Below are 17,952 nucleotides of genomic sequence, written 5' to 3' on the forward strand. Positions count from 1 at the left end.
ATAGCATCTCATACCTTCACAAGGTATATGATATTCCTTGCTACTTGTTAGCTTAACAGCAATCAACGTCATTTATGTTCATGGCATGTTGTTTTTAATGTACCAAGTTCTATGCATATTCTTTTTTTGTCTATCGGTTATTTTGAACATAAAATTTCAAAGTCAAGTACATTTATGGCTAGTGGCAATAAAGAAAAATCATCCTTGGTGGCCAAGAATGTTAAAAAGTGGTTCTATGGTTGAAATTCTTGATGAGTCGGTAGAAATTGCATCAAAACCTAGTAAAACTCTAACACTCCACCACATTAATTAATTATTTCTTTTTGTTCATTCGAGTACGTAGTAATTTATTATATATATAATAAGATATTATTTCTTAATTTTATATTTAATTAATATGTTCTACTAGTAAGAGAAAAATAGGTCCTTTTTCTTATGACTACAAGAGATCAATTGGTAAAAAAAGTGTTGGTATGACTATTTATATTAGTGATATTTTTATAATGTTGCCTTAAAAAAAAATCACTAAATTTTTTTAATAACAATTTTAAAATGTTACTAAAAAAATGTTACTAATGATTTTTGGTAATATTTTTATAATATCATTCATTTATAAAAAAATTACAACTAAAACAATTTAGTAACACTTTGTAAAATATTATATTTTTATTAAATAAATGTTATTAAAAATATCTAGTAACGTTTTTTATAAATATCTCGATTGATACGTAGAAATGTCACTAGTATACGTATGGTATAATATTACTAAATATTAGTAACATTTTTTATAATTTAATAACAATTTTTTAAATGTTACTAAAGAACGAACATGTAGTAGTGGTGGCTTCCAAAAAATTGATTTTGAGGTGTTTGGATGTTGTTCTAAAGGCTTTTAACGTAATCCGCCTTGTTACTCTTTGATCCAACATAACCAATAAGAAGCTTGAGTGATTGTTGAATTGTTCCTTTGTCATTAGGCAAAACTTGTCTCCCCTGTGAAAGTCAAAATTCTCATGATCTGTGGAACAAACAAATATTGTATACTTTACAACCATAAATTATAAAACCTTTTTTTTGATTCATGTAACCTGATTAAGATATCATTCGAAGCTACTTTTCCATTCTTCAACATGGGCAACAATTTTCTATTGCGATGCTTTCTAGCCATGGTAGATATGCATTCCTTCATAGTTGATACATTTTTTATTTTCTTATCATCTTGTAACAATCCTTGTTCAAGTACTGAGCTTACTGATTCAAGAAGCAATAGTCGGCCCTTCCAAGGGTTGACGCCTTGAAAGTGGCAGTGAAGCATCAAGAAGCTAAGCACAGATCCTGCACCATTTGCCTGTAATAAAAGGATATTAACCTGCATTTGGACCCAACCTTTATTTGTTTCCTGCACACTTTAAATACACAGAACTTTTAATCCAATTAAAGAAGCATTTTGATATTAATTATTGATAGAATAATATTGTACCAAATTCTTTTCTTATATTTGTAATAACAGGAATAATAAACCAGAAAAGTCATATCATTTAGACCCTGTGGGAAACGATGTAATAAAGCATTAAGAAGGAACTAACTTGGCAATGTCTATATACTGCTCCCGAAGATCCGGTGCTTGAACCACAAAGTAGCCCATAAATCTCCCTAGATTACAAGAAAATGCTTGATTAGTAACTAATTTGAGTGACCAAAAGTTATTAGATCAATTTAGATACCAATTTAAAAAATAAAAAATTATTGATTACTAAAATAGTCGTTATTATAAATAAAAAATTATAATTAGTCACTAAATTGGTCATTAATTAATTAGAGATTAATTTAAAAACTAAATCATTTTAGCCAAAACCGTAGCTAATTTTTAGTGACAAATTTGTTTTTTGTGGTCAAAACCATGATAACTAATTTTAAAGACCCATTTAGGGACCAATTATAATTTTTTATTCATAGTAGTGACTATTTTAGTAATCAATAATTTTTTTACTTTTTAAATTGATATCTAAATTGATTATTATAGTACTACACTTAGGCGGCCTCATGATACTACTCACACTTTTCATCCTTTGCCGCCATACCTCCATCGATAAAGGTTGGGGGACTGGTGTACTGCACCTAGGCGGCCTAACGAAACTACACAGTTAAACCCGCCTACATAAAGTCTTGCAAGCACGCAATCAGTTATCAAACGAATCAATAGGCAAGTGTAAGCGGCCTAGGCCGCCTACTTCAGAAGACAAAATGAGATCTGTCGAACATTCCAGACTTAGAGTATTATATATATATATATATATATATAATATGTTTATGTATAAGAAGTCGATTTCCCGATATATAGATAATGATTTTCTATCAAGACATGTAGAGAAGTGGAATTACAAATATGCATTGACAAATTATAAACTACAATAAAATATACCACAACAGTCTTCAACTTGATAACAGTAGAAGATTCGAATCAACCAATATCAATTTCCAAAGTTTAAACTTCAAATTATTAAAAGGTTGGAAGTTTCTATTTATACGCAAGAAGTAATGCATGGTGGTGAAGATCCTCTGCCAATGCCATTTAATGAGACAGTCAAATTATATAATATTGTATCATTGCATGACAGTTTTAGAAATGAATTGGTTGAATTGATTATGCATTGACTTGACATTGACATGGTTGTGGATTCGAACCTTGGTAGACATGAACTAAGCTTCTTTTTTGCTAAAATTAGTTTTGACCCCATGGATGGGAAGGGTAAGAAACCCTAGCAGACAAAAGGGGCAGCCAAGGAGGCAGGAAAACCATCATGGAAAAGTCATTGAATGATAATTAAACATAACCTTAATGCTACTTTCGTTTTTAGCCATTAAGCACCATTAAGGCTTGGTTAAGTCTCTGTAGAAGTAATTAATATATTTAGGCAATCATGATGTGTAAGCTAGGAGGTTGAGTGTTGGATAACCTCTAACCTAGCACCTAGTTGCAGCCTTTAATGATTCAACTTCATTGTATCTCCTTCATCATATATATAAATATCAAGAACAGTAGAGGGGATTTTCATCAAGCCCTCAAACATATTTTGTCTGTTTTAATCTCAACTTGGTATCAAAGCGGGTCGATCCTGCTCTGGTTTCCGTCTGGTCTGTCCATCGGCACTTGTTGCCATCGTCCATGGTTGTCCGCCGCCATCCGTCACTGTTAATCACTGTCTGCAGCTATTCATTGCCATAAAACACTATCCAAAGCTACCCACCGTCACTGTTCAAAAAACCGTCACTGTCTGCCACTGTTTCGCCGTCGTCCACCACTGCTCGCCGCCGGCCGCCGTCTCCGGCCACCTCAGTTTTCGCCGGCGACCACTGGAGCGCCTCTCCGAGCGACAACCACCCCCACCGGTGCCGGAACCAGCCTCCCGTCCACGCGCCGCCACGCACCCCATCTTCTCCGCTGTGAACAGGCGTGTCGTCTCCAGCCACCTCAGTTTTCGTCGGCAACCACTAGATCTGGAGCGCCTCTCTGAGCGACAACCACCCCCACCAGTGCCAGAACCAGCCTCCCGTCCACGCGTCGCCACGCGCCGCGTCTTTCTCCGCTGCAAACAGGCGCGTGCAGCCCACGCGCCACCTTCTGCTGATCGGAACGTCACGGTGCCACCTCCGTAGCTCTCGCCGGAGTCTTCTACTGTTGTTCTAACCCTCAAAACTCCGATTCAGTGAGGTCCAGACGTCACCCTTGCGGACATCTCCCTCGGTCATTTAAAAATCTCCACTGTTTTTTGCGTTTCTGCTCTTTGTTTTTGTTCCCTTGATCAGAAATGGCCTTTGGAAGTGTTATTTCATTCTCTAGAAGTCCTTCCATTACTTCCGAGAAGCTAGATGGACAAAATTACCTCTCCTGGTCCGCTGCCGTCGAGATGTGGTTCCTTGGTCAAGGACATCATGACCACCTTGAGAAAGACGGAAGCCACGTGCCTCAAGAAAAAGTCGAACAGTGGAAGCAAGCAGATTTTCAATTGTGTGCCTTGTTGTGGCAATCCGTGGAGCCGAAACTGTTAATGTCTCTTAGGGCATTCAAAACATGTCACTCGTTTTGGAAGAGGACTCAGAATATATATGCCAACAATATCCAACGCCTATATGATTCGGTGGACAAGTTGGCATCTCTGAAAATGACCAATCATGACATGATCTCCTTCATGAATGAAGCACAATCAGCCGTGGAAGACCTGCGGATGTTTCTCGAAGTCGACGCTTCAGATGAAATGAAGAAGAAGCTGGACAAATACTATATGGTGATGATTCTTCACGCTATTCATCCAGACTTCAATCACATTAGAGATCAACTGTTGACCTCTCATGAGGTCCCTTCCATGGACACCCTAATCCAGCGTATGATTCGTGTCCCGAAAGTCCCAACACTTGAAATTCAAGAATCTCATGCTCGAGTAGAATCATCTGTTATGGCCGCTACTCGAGGAAGAGGAGGACGTGGACCTAGAGGAGGTGGACGTGGAGGCCGTGGATGTCATCAATGCACTATTGCAAGAGGATGGGTCACACTCAGGAAAACTGTTACTCCTTACATGGTTTTCCTTCTAAGACTGCCAATGTCTCTCAGGCTGACACTACTGAGTCCAAATTCACTGAGGACGAGTATCAAGAGTACCTACGTCTCAAGTCCAGCAGCCTGACACAATCATCTCAAGCCTCGAGTACTTCAACAGCTTGCATTTCTCAATCCATTGACAGTCACAATTCATGGGTAATTGATTCCAGTGCTTCTGACCACATCTCTGGTAATACCTCTTTGTTCTCAACCATTTCATTTCAAAACAAACCTAATTTTATAACCCTTGCCCATGGCTCTAAAACTTCCTCAAAGGGAGTCAATTGAGTCATCCTGTCTCCCTCCCTAACGCTAAAATCTATCCTTTTTGTCCCTAATTGTCCCTTTAATTTAATTTCCTTAAGCCAGTTAACCAAATTGTTCAACTGTTCAGTAACCTTTGATCACATATCTTTTGTTATACAGGAGCGTGGTTCGAGGAGACAGATTGGAGAAGGATATGAAGCCGGCAGTTTATATCATTTTGGATCTCGTCCACAAGTGTCATGTGTTGCAGCTCCTAGTCCTAAAGTGTTACATCATCGACTTGGTCACCCTCATCTGTCCAAGTTAAAAAAAATGTGTCCTGAACTTAGTGGTCTCCACACCTTAGAATGTGAATCATGTCAACTAGGCAAACATGTTAGATCTGCTTTTCCTAAAAAGTCTCTCTCACAATGTAATTCTAGTTTCTCCATCATTCATTCCGATATTTGGGGACCTAGTCATATTTCGTCTTTTTGTTTTAGGTATTTTGTTACGTTCATTGATGAATTTTCACGATGTACTTGGGTTTATCTTATGAAAGATCATTCTGAATTGTTATCCATCTTCACATCTTTTTTACACGAAATCAAGAATTAATTCGGCCGAGTAATCAAAATCTTAAGAAGTGACAATTCCAAAGAGTACTTCTCATCTGCTTTGTCTGCAGTTTTAAGTTCACATGGTATCTTGCATCAGTCCACTTGTCCACACACACCACAGCAAAACGGTATAGCAGAAAGAAAAAATCGACACTTGGTTGAAACTGCTCGTACACTTTTGCTTGGTGCTCATATCCCTGTCCATCATTGGGGAAATGCCCTCTTAACTGCATGTTTTCTTATTAACCGGATGCCCTCCTCCTCTCTCAATCATAAAGTCCCTGTCTCCATCTTGTTTTCGGATAACCCTCTTTTTCACATTCCTCCTCGGGTTTTTGGTTGTGTATGTTTTGTTCACGACCTGTCTCCAGATCTAGATAAGCTTTCTGCTCGTGCTCTCAAATGTGTCTTCTTGGGCTATTCTCGTCTTCAAAAAGGGTATCGGTGTTACTCTCCTGAAACCAAGAAATACTACATGTCTGCCAATGTCACATTCTTTGAACAAACCCCTTATTTCTCTTCCTCTGTTCAAGACACTCATGTCATACAACAAGTCCTCCCTCTTCCTGTGGTTTAGTCCCCTATCTCAGATGTCTCTGTCAACCCGAGTCCTACTCCACCTACTCCCGAGCCCCCATCCCCACCTACTGATACCTTCCCGAGTCCCGACCTCCAACACAGGACTTTGATGGATAGTCCAATTATCCAAGAATATGGTGAATCCTCGACTTCAGATCCTTCTCCTTCGTCTCTTGCTCCCATGCCTCCTGATGAAGGTAATTCTGGTTGGCCCATTGCTCTCAGAAAAGGTATTCGTTCCACTCGGAACCCACATCCCATTTATAATTTTCTTAGTTATCACAGATTATCGCCTTTCTATTGTTCTCTTTTATCTTCAGTGTCTTTTGTTCCTATTCCCAAAAATATGAAGGAAGCACTTGATCATCCTGGATGGCGACAAGCCATGATTGCAGAAATGCAAGCTCTTGAACACAACCATACTTGGGAGCTCATGCCCCTCCCACCGGGCAAGAAGACGGTTGGTTGTCGATGGGTATATGCAGTTAAGGTTGGCTCTGACGGTCAGGTTGATAGGCTCAAAGCCCGATTAGTTGCCAAAGGGTACACTCAGATTTATGGCCTTGACTATTGTGACACTTTCTCTCATGTGGCGAAAATGACTGCTATTTGACTCTTCTTTGCAATGGCCGCCATTCGTCATTGGCCACTTCATCAATTGGATATCAAGAATGCTTTCCTTCATGGTGATCTTGAGGAGGAAGTCTACATGGAGCAACCTCTTGGATTTGTTGCTCAGGGGGAGTCTGGTATGGTGTGCAAATTGCATCGCTCTTTATACAGCCTCAAACAATCACCATGTGCCTGGTTTGGAAAATTCAGCTCCATTGTTCAAAGTTTTGGGTTAAGACGCAGTGAGGCAGATCACTCGGTCTTTTACTCGCATACTTCTCCTGGGAAATGTATCTACTTAATAGTATATGTTGATGATATAGTCATTACAGGAAATGATATTGTTGGCATATCTCAATTAAAGGAGCACTTGTGTAGGCATTTTCAAACCAAGGATTTGGGAAGCCTCAAATACTTCTTGGGCATTGAAGTGGCACAGTCTAAACATGGCATTGTAATCTCTCAAAGGAAGTATGCTTTTGATATCCTACAAGAAACTGGTATGATTGATTGTAAACCAGTAGAGAGTCCTATGGACCCAAATCAAAAGTTAACAACTGAAGAAGGTGAATTATTCTCTGACCCTGAAAGATACAGGAGGCTGGTTGGAAAACTAATTTACCTCACCATTACAAGGCCAGATCTATCCTTTGCAGTTGGAGTGGTTAGTCAGTTTATGCAGTCTCCATGTGTTGGCCATTGGAATTCTATCATCCGCATTCTAAGGTACCTAAAAAAGGCTCCCGGGCAAGGGTTGTTATATGAAGATCGAGGAAGCTTTCATGTCTCTGGATATTGTGATGCGGATTGGGCAGGATCTCCTATGGACAAACGATCTACTACTGGATACTGTGTATTCCTTGGAGGTAATATTATTTCATGGAAAAGTAAGAAGCAGAGTGTAGTAGCTAGATCGACAGCTGAAGCTGAATATAGAGCCATGGCATCACTAACATGTGAACTTATATGGGTGAAGCAATTTCTTCAAGAACTTAAGTTTTGTGACATCAAGACTATGAAGATGTATTGCGATAATCAAGCTGCTCTCCACATTGCTTCAAATCCAGTGTTTCACGAGAGAATAAAACATATAGAAATAGACTGTCATTTTGTTCGTGAAAATTATTGGCAAAGGAAATATGTACTGAGTTTGTGGGATCGAATGACCAACTCGCAGACATGTTGACCAAGTCATTATGGGGACCTCGAATTGTATCTCCTTCATAATATATATAAATATCAGGAACAGTAGAGGGGATTTTCATCAAGCCCTCAAACATATTTTGTCTGTTTTAATCTCCACTGTCTCCAATTGAGAATTAAGAGTGGGAGAGAAAGTTGAGGTGTCTGCCATTGTAGAGCATTGTGAGGAGTGAAATTTTAGAGACAAACTGTGGTTATTGAGTGAAACGGAGGAGCTGAACGAGGAGAGAGCTAAGGGAAGCCATTGTTGATCGAGGAGGAACAATAACATTCAATTCTAAGCAAGGAATCCAAATTCTGGAATTTCCATAAATTGTTTGGCAGACCTTCAAAGCCGCCAGGCGACTCATCCCTGTTTTGAGCAAATTCTGGGTTCCTGAGAGGAACCGCTTGGCGGCACGAACTGGCTCGCCAAGCGACGCGAGCAATGTGGCTCGATTTTTTAAGTTTTTGGAGTTTTTGAGTTGATTCCGACCGGGGAAATAAGGAGTTATATTTGTTGGTTGGTTGCTAGATGCTAGAATTGTTGGATTATGTGGTGATTGGAAGGTAATTAGAGGAAATTGTATGAACACTTACTTTAGGGTTTTGAAATTGGGGTTTTATGTTATGATCACCTTTAATTTGATAATTAGAGCCTCTGAATGCATGATTACTTGACTGGATTGCGGAATTAGGCTGATATCGTTGTCGTTAGGCGATCAAATTACCACCACTTAACTTTAGCAACTTCAGTATTGCCAAATTAGTAGTGAACAAAATAGTTAGGGTTAATGGTGGCGGCTAGAGTTTGAGGAAAATTAGGATTTTTGTTTTGGGAGATGAAGATGATGACGTGGCAGCCTTCCATTGGACAGCTTGTTAGTGCAAGGATTGTTGCCATGTGGCTTGTTCTGGTTGGCCAATTTTAAAAGTTGAGGATTGCCACATGGCAGCATCTGAGTGAATGAAGTTTAAGTGGTAGGAGGGATGCAACTTTGTAAAACTAGGGGTGCAGAACAAGTTCTTTTGTGGTCCACTTGCAGCAGGAGTGTGCAAATAAAATCTGGGGGTGCATTTAGCTCCTGATTTATTCTTTTCCAGAATTTCCTGATTTTGGACTTATTTTGTAACTTTGAATATTTCAAATCCACACTATTAATGACCAAAAATAAATTCCAGCTGCATTAACAAACGTTAGAATATCCAATAATATTTTATGCAACTAAAATCAATTTTTACGCCACTTTTACCAAACTTACTCAATAAATCCAATAATCACAAATCCTAATTAAATCAACCTTTAAGCACAGAAAATTCAATTAAATCCTCAAATTTAAATATTAAATGAGGGCAAAAATTTGAACTCATCATAGGCAAAAAAAGGCAATTTGGGATTTTAGGGTTTCTATGTTAGGTGCAACAGAATCTGGGTTCCCCAGAAACTGATGTACCGCCTAACGGGACTTAATCTGCCGTCAGGCGACAGTGCATGTAAGGGTGGTAGTTTTGCTTGTGGACATGAGGGCACATGGGAAAATTAATGATGTGTTCTGGAGAGAATAGTATGAATCAATTAAAGCAATGACAGATCATGAGTTTCTTGGTGTTGATCAAGAAATATATGGAAGTTTGGGCTCCAAATGGTAAGTGGGAAAATTCTGTTATTATAAATGAGGCAAAATAGTAATTAAACCAACATTGGAAAACGGAATGGCTGGACCAGGAGAATTAGGAAATTTGGCATATTTGGGTGGACAAGTTAGGCATGGTTTAAGGCAAGTGTTAGAATGTGATATAATGTGGCAATGGATTAAGAGAAAATTAGTAAGGTTGAATCAATGTTGTGGTGATGTTGGAAGGGAGAGGGCAGCTTGTATCAATTAATAATGAAAACATAAGTGTGAACCCTTGAGATTTTGCATGCGTGATAACATATAGTGAATTGATGTACATAAGAGGAGTTATGATAATTGGAAGTGGTGTTGACAATAATCAATCAGGATTGTGGCATTTCGGGTGAGTGGCAAGAAAAGTTGGTGCATGGGCAAATGTGTTTGGATTAGAACAAAAACAAGTATTGCGCAAGTACTAGTGTAGCGCCTGGCGGTGGGGTTTGCTCCGCTAGGCGATAGCTACAAAAACAATAGTGCACTAGGACGTGTGGCACCTGGCGGTGAGGGTGGTCCCGCCAGGCGATGTCTGCAAGGTCAGTGTGCTATGAGGCGCTTCGCGCCTAGCGGCACGTGTCCCTCGCCAGGCGGTCTGAAAGCAAGTTTTGCCTAGCAGCTCAGGAGCAGCGCCAGGCGATAACACAATGGTAGAAGCATTGTTTGCTTTGGATGTGAGTGATCTACAATGCTTTGGTGATACCTGAAAGGTCAGCTTGCTGGAATGTTCCTTGAGTTGTGGCTCGGAATGTATCCTTTGAGTTATGGCTTGGGATAGGGGTTAAACACGTGACATTCCTTGAGTTGTGGTTCGGAATGGCATCTCTTGAGTTGTGGCTTGGGATGGCGGACGAACACGAGGAACTCTTGAGTTGTGGCTCGAGTTGGCGAGTGTTGCCGGTGTGAGTGTGCGAGTTGTGACTCATACGGATGGGTCTAGATAGATTGCCCTTCTCAGTATTTAGCTGACGAGTTTGGTAGTCTTGGGACGTTACGAACTATGTTCGTATTAAGAACTCCTCTTGGCATTACATAGTATGGTTTGTAGTAGGTTTCTCGCACGTGTTCTACAAGTTGTGGCTTGTAAGTGTGACAGCAAGACATCTTGAGGTATTCATCTAAAGACGTAGAGCACGGGAACATGGTAGTGGCCATGTGGTATGGAATCAAAGGATAGAAATCCTTTTATGTGTGTATGTGCTTATATATTTGATTTATATATATATATATATATATATATATATATATATATATGTGTGTGTGTGTGTGTGTGTGTGTGTGTGTGTGTGTGTGTTTTATATGATGTTAGCTCACCCTATCTGTTTATGTTTGGCGATGATCGTGTATACGTTACACGGGAGTAGAGGATGTTGCAAGTGGTTCTGGTGAGGCTTAGCATCAGAGAGGGGTATTGGAATTAATGTATCAGACTTGGATTAATGTATTGGAATTTTATAATTTATGAAGTTGAGTTATTTTACGATGTAATAAAGATTTAATTTTCCCGTGTTTTTGAGAAATGAATTTAAATAAATAAGGTTTTATTATTATGTTTTTATTTTGTTATTTAAAATCTGTAATATCCGGACGCGATGTTATATTTATGGGTCGTGTTTACGAGTCACTTTTTTTGTCGTGTTTACGGGTCAAGTACATGTCCAGTTTACTAGTAAAGTTTAAAGGTCGAGTCCACGATCGATGTTTACGGGCTGAGTTTACAGGTCACGTTTACGTGTCAAATTTACGAGTTGAGTTTACGGGTCATGTTTTCATATCAATGTTATGGGCCAAGTTAATGGGTTTAGCTTATAAGAGAGTTTAGGGGTAGTTTTTACAAATAGTGTTTTCAAATCGGGTCTACAGGTCAAGTTTACAGGTTGAGCCAATTGGTTCAATTTACAGACCAAGTTGAATAGTCGAGTTTACGAGTAATTTTACGTATCAAATTTACGGGTCGAGTTCACAAGTCATGTTTATAGGTGGGGTTTACGACCGAGTTTATGGGGCGAGTTTACTAGTCATGTTTACGGGTCGCGTTCAAGTGTCGTGTTTACGGGTTGTGTTTATGGGTCGCATTTATGGGTCGAGTTTACGGATCTAGTTTATAAATCGACTTTACTAGTAGGGTTTACAGGTCACGGGGTCAAGTTTACTGGTCGAGTTTATAGGTCATATTATCATGTCGAGTTTACGAGTGAAGTTTAAGGGTTATCGTTACGGATCGAGTTTATGGCCAGAGTTTACAAGTGGAGTTTACGTGTTGAATTTACTAGTCGAGTTTACGGGTTAACTTTACTAGTTTAGTTTACAAGTTGAGTTTAGGGGTAGCCTTTACGAATAGTGTTTTTTATTTGGTCTACGGGTTGAGCTAATTGGTTGAGTTTACAGACCGAGTTTAAGGGTGGAGTTTACCTGTCAAATTTGTAGGTCGAGCTTATGAGTCGTGTTTACGGGTCGAGTTCACGGGTCATGTTTACGGGTGGGTTTACGAGTTGAGTTTATGTGGCGAGTTTACGAGATGAGTTTACAAGCAGAGTTTACGGGTCACATTTTTAGGTCGTGTTTACGGGTTGAGTAGGGTCTAGTTTACTAGTCGTGTTTAAAGGTCGAGTCTATGATTGAAGTTTACAGGCCGAGTTTACTGGTCGAGTTTACATGTCAAATTTACGAGTTGAGTTTACGAGTCTTGTTTTCAGATCAACGTTATGTGCCGAGTTTATGGGTTTAGTTTATAAGCGAGTTTAGGGGGGTTTACAAATAATGTTTTCAAATCGGGTATATGGGTCGCGTTTACGGGTCGAGCTAATTGGTTGAGTTTATATACCGAGTTGAAGGGTCGAGTTTATAGATAAGTTTACATGTCAAATTTATGGGTCGAGTTCACAGGTCGTGTTTATGGGTAGGATTTATAGGTGGAGTTTATAGGGCGAGTTTACAGATTGTGCTTATAAGGGTAGAGTTTACGGATCGAGCTTATGAGTAGAGTTTACGGATCGAGCTTCCTAGTAGAATTTACAAGTCGTGTTTACGGATCACATTTACGAGTATTTTGGAAAATGATGCAAGTGGTCATCTTAAGACAAACTATAAATGAGAATGTCATCAAAGTACACCACAATAAACTTCCCTAAGAACTCTCTAAGAACATGATGCATGAGTCTCATGAATGTACTAGGTGCATTGGTCAAGCCAAAAGGCATGACTAACCACTCATATAATTCAAACTTAGTCTTGAAAGAGGTTTTCCATTCATCACCTTCTTTAATTCTAATTTGATTGTACCCACTCTTCAAGTCTATTTTGGAAAATATGGTCGCATCATGTAACTCATCAATTAAATCATCTAACCTAGGAATGGGATGTCTATACTTGATGGTGATGTTGTTGATAGCCATACAATCTATGTACATTCTCCATGTTCCATCCTTTTTGGGGACAAGAATCACGAGCATTGCACAAGGGCTCATGCCATGTTGCACCCACCCTTTTTCTAACAACTCATTCTCTTGTTTTTGGATTTCCTTAGCCTCCTTGGGACTAGTCCTATAGGCTGGCCTATTAGGCAAAGATGAGCCTTGTATAAAATCAATTTGGTGTTTTATACCTCTTAGGGGTTGGAGACCCTTTGGAGGTTCTTGAAAAACATCTTGGAACTCATCTAAGACTAATGACAAGTCTTGGGGACATCTAGAGTGAGGGCTTTGGAAAGAGGGGGAAGATTCACTAAGATAAGCTAAGAACATAGGTTTTTGGGCAAGCATTACCTTTTTCACCCCTTTGAGGGAGATCATGCTCTTCTTGGCCTCTTTGCCATGTCCTTGCGCCTTGTCTTCCTTTCTTTTCTTTAGCATTTGAATTTGATCCTCATTGGCTTCTCTTGGTGAGAGAGGTAATAATGTAATCTTTTTGCCTTGGAAGTTAAAGGAAAACTTGTTGGCATGACCATCATGAAAAGTTTTTCTATCAAATTGCCATGGCCTTCCTAGTAAAATATGAGTTGCTTCCGAGGGCACTAAGTCACAAAATACCTCATCTTTGTAATTTCCAATGGAGAAGTTGGTAAGAACTTGTTTGTCAACTTTGATCTCACCTTCCTCACTAAGCCAAGATAGCTTATAGGGCTTGGTATGAGGGATGGTTTTCAAGCCAAGCTTGTCCACAACCCTTGTGCTAGCCACATTGACACAACTTCCACTATAAATTATGAGGGAGCAAGTTTTGTTGTTGATTTGGCACCTTGAGTGAAAAATATTTTCCCTTTGGTTTTCAAATTCTTTGGGCACTTGGCCTAACATGCGCCTACCACCAACAAACCTCCATCATTGGGTTTGATTTCATCCTCACTTGAAGATTGGGAAGAAGTGTGGGAGGAAGAACTTTTTAGGGAGGGGGAGAAGAATGCTCACTTTCAACTTCTCCTTTTGGGTTCAAGATCATGTTCCTTTTTGTGGGGCAATTTGAAGCAATATGACCATACCCCCAAACATTTAAAACATTTTATGCAACTAGTTCTTGAACCTTAGGAAGAGTTTGCATTTTCATGGGAGACTCTAGGCGCATTTGATCTAGGTGGGTGGTCTTTGGAAGATGGTTTCTCATCTTTTCTTTCTTTTCCTTTCCAAGTCCTAGAGTAGTAGTCATTGTAAGGAGTACTCTTCTTGGCCTCTTGTTTCTTTTTCAATTGACTTTCAACTTTTAGGGCCAAGTGTAAAATTTTATCAAAAGTAGAGTACTAATACAATTCAACTACATCTTGAACTTCTCTTCTAAGACCACTCACAAATCTAGCTACCTTTTCTTCTTCACTTTCAAATTGGAGTCCTACTTTGAGAAGCATGGACTCCATCATTTTGTAATACTCATTCACACATATGGACCCTTGTTGAAGCCTTTGGAGCTTCAATAGAGTCTCCCTCCTATAGTAGGAAGGAACAAATCTAGCGCGCATCAAATTTTTAATGTCCATCCAAGAGGCTGCGGGTGGTTCTTGGTTAATATTGTCCATACACAATTGATGCCACCATGTCATGGCATAATCCTCAAATTCTAAAACTACTAAATCTACTTTCTCTTGATCACTAACTAAATGAATATTAAAGATTTGGTCCACTTTTTGCTCCCATTCAATGTAGATGTTTGGATCATTCTCCCCTTTGAACTTTGGAATTTTGATTGGTGGAGGTTGCCTTTGTGGGAGTTGATTGCGCCTTCCCCCACTATCATGGTTGTGCCTTCTTCTTCTTCCCCCATGGCTTGAATCTTTGGAAGAAGATCTCCTTCTTCTCCTTTCATCTTTTCTAAGTTCAAGCCTTTAAATGTGTTCTTGAAGGAATATCTCACTTTGTCTTCTATCCGCCCTCAATTGGTCAAAAGTTTCCCTCCTACTTGTCGCAATCGGAATCGCGACGGGACGACGAACCAAAAAAGAAAACGGGTTTGAAAAGAGATTTGGAGTCGCCACCATAGTTATTCTGGAAAACTATGGAAAACCATGAAAATAAGACAAGTATGCGAAAAACTAGATTTTGGATCCAGGAGTCGGTTACGCGTAGAGGTGTTAGCACGCTACTGCGCCCGCCCGAGGGCGATACCTTTAATTAAAAAATGTAAAGTTGATGTGGTTTTCAAAATGTTATTTTTCTCCAAAAAAATAATAAGACAAATAATACTAAAAGAAACAAAAATATTTTTTTAATTTTTTGGACCCGACAAGGATTGACCTTGGTCCTACGTATTCTCATTCAAGATGAGAAATCAAGGTTACGTAGTTCTTTAAAAGATATTTGAAAAACAATTGAGAAAATGATTTGATTTTTGTTGGAGGTGAACCTGACAAGGACTAGCCTTGCTCCAACGTATCTCACGGTGGAGAATCAAGGACCACGTAGTTCTAAAAAGATATGTCACTTGAAAATGTTGATATTTTTGTATTTTGAAAATTTTTTAATTTTTTGGTATCTTTGAATTAGTTGAAAATATGTGTCACACGACGTGAGCGTCAAACAGACACTAAAAGAGAAAAAAAAACTATTTTTGATATTTTTAGAAAATAAGTGTCACACGGTGCGAACGACCGGACAGACACAATAAAGAGAACATTTTTTATGTTTTCTATATTTTTGCAATTTTTGGTAATTTTCAAATATATTTGTTTTTTTTTGTTTTTAAATAAAAATACATAAATAAATAAAAAGATGAAATTGTTTAAGAAAAATAAAAGTGAAAAACAAAATATGAGAATGATTAGTGGGATGTACATGAAGTAAATGAGGTGTGTTTATTAAAGGTGGGGTGCAGCAAGTTAAAGAATAAAACAAACCCAAAATAGAAAACAAAGATATAGGAGGTGCGTGGTTAACAATCATGGTGTATGAAGTAAATGACTATCCAGCCCACAAGCCAAACGTGTGGTGTATGTAGTAATCCAAGGAGTACAACAAATAATTAACACAGTCCATATATGGGGGTGCAGAATAGAAAGAAAGGGGTGCACGAGAGGTGGGCTCAGACGTGGCATGTGGAACCTAAACCCTAACTGCTCAAAAATCAGGAGCCAAGCCCCCTCCCTCTCTCCCTCTCGACGTCCACCGGCGCAGACGAGAAACTCGCGATTTCTTCTCTTCATTCATTTTTCTTGCGCGAGACAGACCACTTCTTCCCCCGCACGACCACAAGACGATGCCAATCCTCCTCACGACTGCGCTGCTCTACCCACCGGAGACTGCGATCAACGATTCCGGCCGTCGTCGGCATCCACACTGGCGCCCATCCATCTCTAAACCTTGATTCTCTCCTTCCGCAAGAGAGAAAAGCGCCCTAGGCCCTTCGATTCGCTACCACCGTGCCAGCCACCAAGACTGGGTCCGCGAGCACCAAGGAAACCAGCCCTCCGGCCGCCGCGACAACGACTGCTTCTGTTTTCTGTTTTTTATTTTGGTTTTATGTAGGTGAGTCATGAAGATGAACGAAAAAGATGAAGATGGAAAGAGAAGTTGATTCATGACGGAAGAGAAACATGATACTCAGGTGATGACTTTCGTGTTGTGAATGCAAGGGTTGAAGGTGAAGGTTGACGATGATGGAGACTGAGGGTTGGGATTCGAATGAAGGTGTTAGGGTTTGGAAAATGACTTAAGTCGAGTGAAGGTGTAACGGATGGTGTGTGAAGGCTCTGTACAATGAAAAGGTGAAAATCAAAACATGGAGAAGGAGAAGATGAATGTAAGCAATGAGCGTGTGAATCTCTATTTTTTATGGTTTTTTATGTAGGTGCGAGATGCAGATGATGGTGAGCAAGAACAAAATCTAGCTTATGAATGTATAAATGGAGTTTATGAATGGATTTCCTGTTTCTTTCTTTTTTTTGTTGCAGTTGCAGGAATGATGAAAACAACATTCAAGTAACACATTTAATTCATAAAACACATCTTCATAATGAACAATCCAACAGATAAACGATCCTATACAAACGCCAGATCGGTTCACACCAACATCAATTATGTACATCAGTTATGTTCATGCTCAAGTGTGTTTCGAAGTGTACCTCTTGTACATCCGCTTTTCAATGATGTTACTTTTGCTGTCACTAATTTCTCTAGCTCCCTTCTTTGCAATCTCATTGTTGCTTTGTTGCTCCTTCTGATAGAATTCTCCCTTGTCAACGTCTAATTTTGTCTGGGTTATAATGTATTTTCTCTTTTTTTTTCTCATAATCTTATTTAACTTTTATTTTGTTTTTTCTTTTCATCTTATTTTACTTTTATTTTATTTTTTATTTTTTATTTTTATTTTTATTATTATTCTATTTTTATTTTATTTTATTTTTTATTATTTTATTTCATTTTTTTATTTTTTTTATTTTTTTTCTTTCGTTTTAATCTTATTTTATTTACAATTTTCTTTATTTTCCTTTTTACTTTTTATTATTTAAGAAAAAAAAATGAAATGAAAAAAGAGAGAAGACCAAGAGATTAACGTAAGGTCTCTGATAGTTATGGGTGGTAGCTAGCTGACCATGGTCATGATGGATGAACAAGGAAAGAGCAGGAAGCAACATCTGCTTTCAGCCTTCATGATGGTTGAACAAGGAAAGAGCAGGAAGAAACATCTGCTTTCAGCCTTATCTCACGTCTCGAGATAGGAAATGAACATAGCAGATACAACAAATATCATCAAGATCCCTTCATTCAGGGAGACCTTTACCTTTTTCACTCAGGGGGCTTTTTTTCATTCTGTTTCTCATTCTGTTCTTTGTAAGATGAAAAACAACACATTCAGTCATTCTGTTCATTAACTTCCCAACCAAACTCCCATGGCTACACATTCCCTCCATTTATCCCTGCCTTTTCCATTCCAATCTCGCACCATCCCATTCCAATCCCGCCGCACTCAACACGAACACCATACCAACACACGAACATAACCCAATCATCTTCATCTTCTA

The 17,952-nt window shown here is 39.1% G+C and overlaps 1 protein-coding gene and 1 long non-coding RNA gene across 2 annotated transcripts; both read right to left on the minus strand.

Moving 5' to 3' along the window:
- Window positions 1-951: 951 nt before the first annotated feature.
- Window positions 952-17,740, minus strand: LOC114166220 (uncharacterized). Its single transcript, XR_014985109.1, has 3 exons — window positions 17,053-17,740; window positions 1,587-1,653; window positions 952-1,406 (listed from the first exon to the last, which is right to left on the minus strand). It is a non-coding gene; the product is annotated as an uncharacterized LOC114166220 (long non-coding RNA).
- Window positions 12,201-14,123, minus strand: LOC146882354 (uncharacterized). Its single transcript, XM_085667730.1, has one exon. The coding sequence runs from the start codon at window positions 13,802-13,804 to the stop codon at window positions 12,584-12,586; it is 1,221 nt and encodes a 406-aa protein (XP_085523856.1). The 5' UTR covers window positions 13,805-14,123; the 3' UTR covers window positions 12,201-12,583.
- Window positions 17,741-17,952: the final 212 nt, after the last annotated feature.

This window comes from Vigna unguiculata, chromosome 10 (genome assembly GCF_037176805.1).
Source record: "Vigna unguiculata cultivar grain cowpea cultivar isolate G323 ecotype 2 chromosome 10, ASM3717680v1, whole genome shotgun sequence".
NCBI classification, from domain to species: domain Eukaryota; kingdom Viridiplantae; phylum Streptophyta; class Magnoliopsida; order Fabales; family Fabaceae; genus Vigna; species Vigna unguiculata.

Excerpts from the sequence above, each read along its gene's own strand:
- LOC146882354 (XM_085667730.1), bottom strand. The coding sequence starts at position 13,804 with ATGTTAGGCCAAGTGCCCAAAGAATTTGAAAACCAAAGGGAAAATATT.